Genomic DNA, 12,378 nt, shown 5'->3' on the forward strand with positions numbered 1-12,378 from the left:
AGTCTCTTGACGAGTCTCTAGATGAGTCTCCTCCTGACAAGTCTCCCCCTGACGAGTCTCTAGATGAGTCTCCTCCTGACGAGTCTCCTCCTGATGAGTCTCTGGACGAGTCTCTAGATGAGTCTCCTCCTGACGAGTCTCCTCCTGACGAGTCTCTAGATGAGTCTCCTCCTGACGAGTCTCCTCCTGACGAGTCTCTAGATGAGTCTCCTCCTGACAAGTCTCCTCCTGATGAGTCTCTGGACGAGTCTCTAGATGAGTCTCCTCCTGACGAGTCTCCTCCTGATGAGTCTCTGGACGAGTCTCTAGATGAGTCTCCTCCTGACGAGTCTCCTCCTGATGAGTCTCTGGACGAGTCTCTAGATGAGTCTCCTCCTGACGAGTCTCCTCCTGACGAGTCTCTAGATGAGTCTCCTCCTGACGAGCCTCCCCCTGACGAGTCTCTAGATGAGTCTCCTCCTGACGAGTCTCCTCCTGACGAGTCTCTAGATGAGTCTCCTCCTGACGAGTCTCCTCCTGACGAGTCTCCTCCTGACAAGTCTCCTCCTGACGAGTCTCTAGATGAGTCTCCTCCTGACGAGTCTCCTCCTGACGAGTCTCCTCCTGACAAGTCTCTAGATGAGTCTCCTCCTGACGAGTCTCCTCCTGACAAGTCTCTAGATGAGTCTCCTCCTGACAAGTCTCCTCCTGATGAGTCTCTAGATGAGTCTCCTCCTGACGAGTCTCTTGACGAGTCTCTAGACGAGTCTCCTCCTGACAAGTCTCCCCCTGACGAGTCTCTTGACGAGTCTCTAGACGATTCTCCTCCTGACAAGTCTCCCCCTGACGAGTCTCTAGATGAGTCTCCTCCTGACGATTCTCTTGACGAGTCTCTAGACGAGTCTCCTCCTGACAAGTCTCCCCCTGACGAGTCTCTAGATGAGTCTCCTCCTGACGAGTGTCCTCCTGACGAGTCTCCTCCTGACAAGTCTCCTCCTGACGAGTCGCTAGATGAGTCTCCTCCTGGCGAGTCTCCTCCTGACGAGTCTCTGGATGAGTCTCTAGATGAGTCTCCTCCTGACGAGTCTCCTCCTGACGAGTCTCTAGATGAGTCTCCTCCTGACGAGTCTCCTCCTGACGAGTCTCTAGATGAGTCTCCTCCTGACGAGTCTCCTCCTGACGAGTCTCTGGATGAGTCTCTAGATGAGTCTCCTCCTGACGAGTCTCTGGATGAGTCTCTAGATGAGTCTCTAGATGAGTCTCCTCCTGACGAGTCTCCTCCTGACGAGTCTCTGGATGAGTCTCTAGATGAGTCTCCTCCTGACGAGTCTCTAGATGAGTCTCTAGATGAGTCTCCTCCTGACGAGTCTCTGGATGAGTCTCTAGATGAGTCTCCTCCTGACGAGTCTCTAGATGAGTCTCTAGATGAGTCTCCTCCTGACGAGTCTCTGGATGAGTCTCTAGATGAGTCTCCTCCTGGCGAGTCTCCTCCTGACGAGTCTCTGGATGAGTCTCCTCCTGACGAGTCTCATCCAGACGAGTCTCTAGACGACTCTCCTGTCCAACAAGACCATGGGACACATGTGATGAATTTTCAGTGAACCATGAGACCAACCTGCTGGTTTTATAGAGGGACAGTCTGGGTCTTGGTCAAGACCCCTAGGGTCTAAAGTAGGAACCTCAGTGAGGGACAGTCTGGGTCTTGGTCAAGACCCCTAGGGTCTAAAGTAGGAACCTCAGTGAGGGACAGTCTGGGTCTTGGTCAAGACCCCTAGGGTCTAAAGTAGGAACCTCAGTGAGGGACAGTCTGGGTCTTGGTCAAGACCCCTAGGGTCTAAAGTAGGAACCTCACTGAGGGACAGTCTGGGTCTTGGTCAAGACCCCTAGGGTCTAAAGTAGGAACCTCAGTGAGGGACAGTCTGGGTCTTGGTCAAGACCCCTAGGGTCTAAAGTAGGAACCTCACTGAGGGACAGTCTGGGTCTTGGTCAAGACCCCTAGGGTCTAAAGTAGGAACCTCACTGAGGGACAGTCTGGGTCTTGGTCAAGACCCCTAGGGTCTAAAGTAGGAACCTCAGTGAGGGACAGTCTGGGTCTTGGTCAAGACCCCTAGGGTCTAAAGTAGGAACCTCACTGAGGGACAGTCTGGGTCTTGGTCAAGACCCCTAGGGTCTAAAGTAGGAACCTCAGTGAGGGACAGTCTGGGTCTTGGTCAAGACCCCTAGGGTCTAAAGTAGGAACCTCAGTGAGGGACAGTCTGGGTCTTGGTCAAGACCCCTAGGGTCTAAAGTAGGAACCTCACTGAGGGACAGTCTGGGTCTTGGTCAAGACCCCTAGGGTCTAAAGTAGGAACCTCAGTGAGGGACAGTCTGGGTCTTGGTCAAGACCCTTAGGGTCTAAAGTAGGAACCTCAGTGAGGGACAGTCTGGGTCTTGGTCAAGACCCCTAGGGTCTAAAGTAGGAACCTCACTGAGGGACAGTCTGGGTCTTGGTCAAGACCCCTAGGGTCTAAAGTAGGAACCTCAGTGAGGGACAGTCTGGGTCTTGGTCAAGACCCCTAGGGTCTAAAGTAGGAACCTCACTGAGGGACAGTCTGGGTCTTGGTCAAGACCCCTAGGGTCTAAAGTAGGAACCTCAGTGAGGGACAGTCTGGGTCTTGGTCAAGACCCCTAGGGTCTAAAGTAGGAACCTCACTGAGGGACAGTCTGGGTCTTGGTCAAGACCCCTAGGGTCTAAAGTAGGAACCTCAGTGAGGGACAGTCTGGGTCTTGGTCAAGACCCCTAGGGTCTAAAGTAGGAACCTCAGTGAGGGACAGTCTGGGTCTTGGTCAAGACCCCTAGGGTCTAAAGTAGGAACCTCACTGAGGGACAGTCTGGGTCTTGGTCAAGACCCCTAGGGTCTAAAGTAGGAACCTCACTGAGGGACAGTCTGGGTCTTGGTCAAGACCCCTAGGGTCTAAAGTAGGAACCTCAGTGAGGGACAGTCTGGGTCTTGGTCAAGACCCCTAGGGTCTAAAGTAGGAACCTCAGTGAGGAACAGTCTTGGTCTTGGTCAAGACCCCTAGGGTCTAAAGTAGGAACCTCAGTGAGGGACAGTCTGGGTCTTGGTCAAGACCCCTAGGGTCTAAAGTAGGAACCTCAGTGAGGGACAGTCTGGGTCTTGGTCAAGACCCCTAGGGTCTAAAGTAGGAACCTCACTGAGGGACAGTCTGGGTCTTGGTCAAGACCCCTAGGGTCTAAAGTAGGAACCTCACTGAGGGACAGTCTGGGTCTTGGTCAAGACCCCTAGGGTCTAAAGTAGGAACCTCAGTGAGGGACAGTCTGGGTCTTGGTCAAGACCCCTAGGGTCTAAAGTAGGAACCTCAGTGAGGGACAGTCTGGGTCTTGGTCAAGACCCCTAGGGTCTAAAGTAGGAACCTCACTGAGGGACAGTCTGGGTCTTGGTCAAGACCCCTAGGGTCTAAAGTAGGAACCTCACTGAGGGACAGTCTGGGTCTTGGTCAAGACCCCTAGGGTCTAAAGTAGGAACCTCAGTGAGGGACAGTCTGGGTCTTGGTCAAGACCCCTAGGGTCTAAAGTAGGAACCTCACTGAGGGACAGTCTGGGTCTTGGTCAAGACCCCTAGGGTCTAAAGTAGGAACCTCAGTGAGGGACAGTCTGGGTCTTGGTCAAGACCCCTAGGGTCTAAAGTAGGAACCTCAGTGAGGGACAGTCTGGGTCTTGGTCAAGACCCCTAGGGTCTAAAGTAGGAACCTCACTGAGGGACAGTCTGGGTCTTGGTCAAGACCCCTAGGGTCTAAAGTAGGAACCTCAGTGAGGGACAGTCTGGGTCTTGGTCAAGACCCCTAGGGTCTAAAGTAGGAACCTCAGTGAGGGACAGTCTGGGTCTTGGTCAAGACCCCTAGGGTCTAAAGTAGGAACCTCACTGTTTTCAACCCACAGAGACTGAAACACCACAAGTCTGCTGTTTACAGAGACTTTAGGTTACCATGGCAACAGTGGACCAGACGCTTTCCCTCCTGCCAGCGAGCATCCTCCTCTTCTTCCTCCTCCTCCTCCTCATCCTCCTCCTCCTCTTCCTCTTCCTCTTCCTCTTCCCCCCTCCTCCTCCTCCTCCTCCTCTTCCTCTTCCCCCCCTCCTCATCCTCCTCCTCCTCCTCCTCCTCCTCTTCCTCTTCCCCCCCCTCCTCCTCCTCCTCCTCCTCCTCCTCCTCCTCCTCTTCCTCTTCCTCTTCCCCCCTCTTCCTCCTCCTCCTCCTCTTCCTCTTCCCCCCTCCTCCTCCTCCTCCTCCTCCTCCTCCTCCTCTTCCTCTTCCTCTTCCCCCCTCCTCCTCCTCCTCCTCCTCTTCCTCTTCCCCCCCTCCTCCTCCTCCTCCTCCTCCTCCTCCTCCTCCTCCTCCTCCTCCTGTAGCCCAGGTAACAGTGTCCTAAGAGGGTCAGGGTGTGGAGACCCACCTGGTGGACTGGGACCTGGTGGGTGTCCTCCTTCAGGAGACGGACGTCCGGCTGCAGGACCTGATGGTTGGACTCCACCCTCCTCCTCAGACCCTGCTGGTCACCCTGGACTACCTGGACCACCTGGACTTGGGTTGGCAGGTCAGGACTCGGGTCACCCAGCTGAACGGGGCTGGATCTGGACCCAGGTCCCCGCTTCAGCTGGTCTGTGAGAGCTCTGAGAGGAGACACCCGAGTCCTGGTGGTCCCGGTGGTCCTGGTGGTTCCGGTGGTCCCGGTCCTGCTGCTGGGACCCTGCAGACCAACCAGTTGCTCTGTGTCTCGTCTTGCAGCCTGAATGATGATGATGATTATTATTACAAACAAACAAACAAACAAATCATCAAAGCAACTAACTAACTAACTAACTAATCATCAAAGCAACTAACTAACTAACTAACTAATCATCAAAGCAACTAACTAACTAACTAACTAACTAACTAACCAACCATCAAACCAACCAACCAACTAATCATCAAAGCAACTAACTAACTAACTAACTAACTAACTAACTAATCATCAAACCAACTAACTAACTAACTAACTAACTAACTAACTAACTAACTAACTAACTAACTAACTATCAAACAAACCAACTAACTAAATAATCATCAAACCAACTGACTAACTAACTAACTAATCATCAAAGGAACTAACTAACCAAACAGCCAACCAACTAACTAACTAATCATCAAACCAATCAACCAACTAACTTAGTAACTAACTAACTAACTAACCAACTAACTAATCATCAAACCAACCAACTAACTAACTAATCATCAAACCAAGTAACTAACTAATCATCACACCAATCAACTAACTAACTAACTAACTAACTAAGTAATCATCAAACCAACCAACCAACTAACTAACTAACTAATCATCAAACCAACTAACTAACTATCAAACAAACCAATTAACTAAATAATCATCAAACCAACTAACTAACTAATCATCAAAGCAACTAACTAACTAACCAACCAACCAACCAACTAATCATCAATCCAATCAACCAACTAACTAACAAACCAACTAACTAATCATCAAACCAACCAACTAACTAACTAACGATCAAACAAACCAACTAACTAACTAACTAATCATCAAACAAGCAACTAACTAGTCATGAAACCAAACAACTAACTAACTAACGATCAAACAAACCAACTAACTAACTAACTAATCATCAAACAAACCAACTAACTAATCATCAAACCAAACTAACTAACTAACTAACTAACTAACTAACTAACTAACTAACCATCAAACCAACCAACCAACTAACTAATCATCAAACCAACCAACTAACTAACAAACTAATCATCAAACAAACCAACTAACTAACTAATCATCAAACCAAGTAACTAACTAACTAACTAACTAACTAACTAACTAACTAACTAACTAACTAATCATCAAACAAACAAACTAATCATCAAACCAACCAACCAGCCAACTAACTAACTAATCATCAAAGCAACTAACTATCAAACAACCAACTAACCAACTAACTAACTAATCATCAAACCAACTAACTAACTAACTATCTATCAAACCAACCAACCAACTAACTAACGAACTAATCAGCAAACAAACCAACTAACTCACTAATTATCAAAGCAACTAACTAACGAACTAATCAGCAAACAAACCAACTAACTAACTAATTATCAAAGCAACCAACCAACTAACTAACTAACTAATCATCAAACCAATCAACCAACTAACTGAGTAACTAACTAGATAACTAACCAACTAACTAATCATTAAACCAACCAACTAACTAACTACCTAATGATCAAACAAACCAACTAACTAGCTAACTAATCATCAAACAAACCAACTAACTAATCATCAAACCAAACTAACTAACTAACCATCAAAACAATTAACTAACGAACTAACCAACTAATCATCAGACCAACTAACTAACTAACTAACTAACTAACTAATCATCAAACCAACCAACCAACCAACCAACTAACTAACTAATCATCAAACTAACTAACTAACTAACTAACTAACTAACTAACTAACTAACTAACTAACTAACTAACTAACCATCAGAGCAACTAACTAACTAACCAACCAACCAACCAACCAACCAACAAACTAACTAATCATCAAACCAACCAACCAACCAACCAACCAACTAACTAATCATCAAACCAACCAACTAACTAACTAACTAACTAGCTAACTAACTAACTAACTAACTAACTCACTAACAATGAAACCAACCAACTAACTAATCATCAAACCAATCAACTAACTAACTAACTAATCATCAAACCAACTAACTATTACTAATAATTAACAAGCACACACACACACACACACACACACACACACACACACACACACACACACACACACACACACACACACACCTCCAGCAGCCTCTGATTGGTCCAGAGAGGAAGGGGGGTGGAGTCCAGTGGCAGGTCAGGTCTAGATTGAGGGTCCTGGTCTTCAGTGGGACCTGGTCTTGTTCCACAAGACAAATGGAGTCCAGATCCTGGTCCAGAATCTGGTTTTGAGAATGTGGATCCAGACTGTGAGTCTGGTTCAGGGTCCGGGTCTTCCCGGTCCTCTGGCATCTGATGTGGTCTGGACCCAGTCTCCAGGTTGAATCTGAATCTGGACTGCAGGTTTCTGATCCTATCCAACCTGGACCCAGCCTGCAAGTCTGGATCAGGGTTCCTGGAGTCCTCCAACATGGATCCTGCCTGCAGGTCTGAGCTGGACTTATGTCCACATGTGGATTCAGGATCTAGTTGGAACTCAGAATTCAGATTTAATACAAGTCCAGGGTTCAGGTCTGATCTGGAACCGGGCCTCAGGTCTTTCCAGGTCTTGGATCTCTCTGGCAATGTGGATCCAGATTGAAGGTCTTGTACCTGGACCAGAACCTGGCAGTGTGAGAAGAACACAAAGTAGAGTCTGTTGGGGTCTAGGTTGTGATCAGGTTCAAGCCCTCCAGAACCTGGATGTAGACCAGCTCCAGCTCCAGCTCCAGCTCCAGGACCAGGACCAGGACCAGTGTCAGTGAGACTCACCATCTTCTCAGGACCTGGTCCAGACTCTGGCTCGGCCTCCTGCTCCCTGACCCAGTCCTGGACCCAACGCTCCCTCAGGACCTGGTCCAGCCTCCTCCGGCGGTCCTGGAGCTGCTCCACCAGCTGCTCCACCTCCAGGGACCGGGACCGGGACCGGGACCGGGAGCTCTGAGGACACCAGTCCACTAACAGTTAACTACCAGTAGTGGACCATTGACTACCGTTAACTACCGCTAGTTCATGGTTAACTGGTAGTTAGCCATGAACTACCGTTAACTACCGGTAGTTCATGGTTAACTACCAGTTAACCATGAACTACTGGTAGTTAACGCTAGTTCATGGTTAACTGGTAGTTAACCAGCAAAATGCAGGAAGTTTGACCTCCATAGTGAAACCAGCAAGTTCTGTCAGTGTACTAGTGAAGTACAGTACAGGGAGGAGATGTACTACACAGTACAGTATGGTACGGTATGGTACGGTACAGTATAGTACAGTATAGTATGGTACGGTATAGTATGGTACGGTACAGTATAGTATGGTACGGTACAGTATAGTATGTTATAGTATGGTACGGTACGGTACAGTATAGTATGGTACGGTACAGTATAGTATGGTACGGTACAGTATAGTATGGTACGGTACGGTACAGTATAGTATGGTACGGTACAGTACGTTACAGTATAGTATGGTACGGTACAGTACAGTATGGTACTGTACAGTATAGTATGGTACAGTACAGTATAGCATGGTACGGTATAGTATGGTACGGTACAGTATAGTATGGTACGGTACAGTATGTTACAGTATAGTATGGTACGGTACAGTACAGTATGGTACTGTACAGTATAGTATGGTACAGTACAGTATAGCATGGTACGGTATAGTATGGTACGGTACGGTACAGTATGTTACAGTATAGTATGGTACGGTACAGTACGTTACAGTATAGTATGGTACGGTACAGTACAGTATGGTACTGTACAGTATAGTATGGTACGGTACAGTACGTTACAGTATAGTATGGTACGGTACGGTACAGTATGTTACAGTATAGCATGGTACGGTACAGTACGTTACAGTATAGTATGATACGGTACGGTACAGTATGTTACAGCATAGTATGGTACGGTACAGTACGTTACAGTATAGTATGGTACGGTACAGTACAGTATGGTACTGTACAGTATAGTATGGTACGGTACAGTACAGTATGGTACTGTACAGTATAGTATGGTACGGTACAGTACGTTACAGTATAGTATGGTACGGTACGGTACAGTATGTTACAGTATAGTATGGTACGGTACAGTACGTTACAGTATAGTATGGTACGGTACAGTATAGTATGGTACGGTACAGTACGTTACAGTATAGTATGGTACGGTACGGTACAGTATGGTACAGTATAGTACAGTACAGTATGGTACGGTACAGTATGGTACGGTACAGTATGGTATGGTACAGTATGGTACAGTACAGTATGGTACGGTACAGGAAGGGGCTGTACAGTACTCTTGCTACTCACGAAGCATCGTGTACCGTCCCCCATCGTGTACCGTCCTCCATCGTGTACCGTCCCCCATCGTGTACCGTCCCCCATCGTGTACCGTCCCCCATCGTGTACCGTCCTCCATCGTGTACCGTCCCCCATCGTGTACCGTCCCCCATCGTGTACCGTCCCCCATCGCGTACCGTCCTCCATCGTGTACCGTCCCCCATCGTGTACCGTCCTCCATCGTGTACCGTCCCCCATCGTGTACCGTCCTCCATCGTGTACCGTCCTCCATCGTGTACCGTCCCCCATCGTGTACCGTCCTCCATCGTGTACCGTCCCCCATCGTGTACCGTCCCCCATCGTGTACCGTCCTCCATCGTGTACCGTCCCCCATCGTGTACCGTCCCCCATCGTGTACCGTCCCCCATCGTGTACCGTCCTCCATCGTGTACCGTCCCACACTGCCCACTGACACAAGGCTTATATCAACTCCACAACAACATAGCAGAGACTCTGCACCTCCTCCTGCTCCTCCTCCTGCTCCTCCTCCTGCAGTACTCCTCCTCTCCTCTGGAGGGCCTCAGTGTTCTGCAGCTGTCTGAGTTTCTTCAGCAGAATGTTGCTGCTGCTTAGAACCTGCAGGGATTTGACCAAAAGGTCTGCAAGACAAACACAGAGACATGATGAGTCCACTACTGACCATTACTGACCACTACTGACCATTACTGACCACTACTGACCACTAATGACCATTACTGACCATTACTGACCACTGATGACCGCTACTGACCACTGATGACCACTAATGACCATTACTGACCATTAGTGACCACTACTGACTGCTACTGACCACTACTGACCACTACTGACCGCTACTGACCACTAATGACCATTACTGACCATTACTGACCACTACTGACCACTACTGACCACTGATGACCGCTACTGACCAATGCTGACCATTGCTGACCAATACTGACCACTACTGACCACTAATGACCATTACTGCCCACTACTGACCACTAATGACCATTACTGACCACTACTGACCGCTACTGACCAATACTGACCACTACTGACCACTAATGACCATTACTGACCATTACTGACCACTGATGACCGCTACTGACCACTAATGACCATTACTGACCATTACTGACCACTACTGACCACTGATGACCGCTACTGACCACTACTGACCACTAATGACCATTACTGACCATTACTGACCACTACTGACCACTACTGACCGCTACTGACCAATACTGACCACTGATGACCGCTACTGACCATTACTGACCATTACTGACCACTAATGACCACTACTGACCACTACTGACCATTACTGACCATTACTGACCACTAATGACCACTACTGACCATTACTCACCATTACTGACCACTACTGACCACTGATGACCGCTACTGACCAATACTGACCATTACTGACCATTACTGACCAATACTGACCACTAATGACCACTACTGACCATTACTGACCACTAATGACCACTACTGACCATTACTCACCATTACTGACCACTACTGACCACTGATGACCGCTACTGACCAATACTGACCATTACTGACCATTACTGACCAATACTGACCACTAATGACCACTACTGACCATTACTGACCATTACTGACCACTAATGACCACTACTGACCATTACTCACCATTACTGACCACTACTGACCACTGATGACCGCTACTGACCAATACTGACCATTACTGACCATTACTGACCAATACTGACCACTAATGACCATTACTGACCACTACTGACCACTAATGACCACTACTGACCATTACTGACCATTACTGACCACTACTGACCACTACTGACCACTAATGACCACTACTGAACATTACTGACCACTAATGACCACTACTGACCATTACTCACCATTACTGACCACTACTGACCACTAATGACCACTACTGACCACTAATGACCATTACTGACCATTACTGACCACTGGTACCCAGTACAGAACCCTGAGGAACACCTGGACTGAACCAAAGACTCTGAAATTCATCGGGTCACTTTTTATCACCATGAAGAGAAGTTCAAGGTTTCTGTTGTTGTGTTGCAGTATAATGTCGCAGTATAGTGTTGCAGTATAATGTTGCAGTATAATGTTGCAGTATAATGTCGCAGTATAATATTGCAGTATAATGTTGCAGTATAATGTTGCAGTATAATGTCGCAGTATAATGTTGCAGTATAATGTTGCAATATAGTGTTGCAGTATAATATTGCAGTGTAATGTTGCAGTATAATGTTGCAGTATAATGTTGCAGTATAATATTGCAGTAGAATGTTGCAGTACAGTGTTGCAGTACAGTGTTGCAGTATAATGTCGCAGTATAATGTTGCAGTATAGTGTTGCAGTATAATGTTGCAGTATAGAGTTGCAGTATAGTGTTGCAGTATAGTGTTGCAGTATAATGTTGCAGTATAGTGTTGCAGTATAATGTCGCAGTATAATGTTGCAGTATAGAGTTGCAGTATAGTGTTGCAGTATAGTGTTGCAGTATAATGTTGCAGTATAGTGTTGCAGTATAGTGTTGCAGCATAGTGTTGCAGTATAATGTTGCAGTATAATGTTGCAGTATAATGTCGCAGTATAATATTGCAGTATAATGTTGCAGTATAATGTTGCAGTATAATGTCGCAGTATAATGTTGCAGTATAATGTTGCAATATAGTGTTGCAGTATAATATTGCAGTGTAATGTTGCAGTATAATGTTGCAGTATAATGTTGCAGTATAATATTGCAGTAGAATGTTGCAGTACAGTGTTGCAGTACAGTGTTGCAGTATAATGTCGCAGTATAATGTTGCAGTATAGTGTTGCAGTATAATGTTGCAGTATAGAGTTGCAGTATAGTGTTGCAGTATAGTGTTGCAGTATAATGTTGCAGTATAGTGTTGCAGTATAATGTCGCAGTATAATGTTGCAGTATAGAGTTGCAGTATAGTGTTGCAGTATAGTGTTGCAGTATAATGTTGCAGTATAGTGTTGCAGTATAGTGTTGCAGCATAGTGTTGCAGTATAATGTTGCAGTATAGTGTTGCAGTATAATGTTGCAGTATAGAGTTGCAGTATAGTGTTGCAGTATAGTGTTGCAGTATAATGTTGCAGTATAGTGTTGCAGTATAATGTCGCAGTATAATGTTGCAGTATAGAGTTGCAGTATAGTGTTGCAGTATAGTGTTGCAGTATAATGTTGCAGTATAGTGTTGCAGTATAGTGTTGCAGCATAGTGTTGCAGTATAATGTTGCAGTATAATGTTGCAGTATAATGTCGCAGTATAATATTGCAGTATAATGTTGCAGTATAA

The 12,378-nt window shown here is 46.6% G+C and overlaps 1 protein-coding gene across 1 annotated transcript in view; it reads right to left on the reverse strand.

Moving 5' to 3' along the window:
- Positions 1 to 12,378, reverse strand: part of ccdc141 (coiled-coil domain containing 141) — a 33,660-nt gene that overhangs the window by 11,889 nt on the left and 9,393 nt on the right. The window contains exons 6-10 of the mRNA XM_080498076.1: positions 9,545 to 9,684; positions 7,531 to 7,698; positions 6,862 to 7,383; positions 4,433 to 4,765; positions 1,344 to 1,536 (exon numbers count right to left, since the gene is read on the reverse strand). Of these exons, the coding sequence (XP_080354202.1) occupies positions 1,344 to 1,536; positions 4,433 to 4,765; positions 6,862 to 7,383; positions 7,531 to 7,698; positions 9,545 to 9,684 (1,356 nt within the window). The remainder of the gene's footprint in view (positions 1 to 1,343; positions 1,537 to 4,432; positions 4,766 to 6,861; positions 7,384 to 7,530; positions 7,699 to 9,544; positions 9,685 to 12,378) is intronic.

The sequence above is a fragment of the Blennius ocellaris genome, assembly GCF_963422515.1.
Source record: "Blennius ocellaris genome assembly, chromosome: 6".
In the NCBI taxonomy this organism is placed as follows: domain Eukaryota; kingdom Metazoa; phylum Chordata; class Actinopteri; order Blenniiformes; family Blenniidae; genus Blennius; species Blennius ocellaris.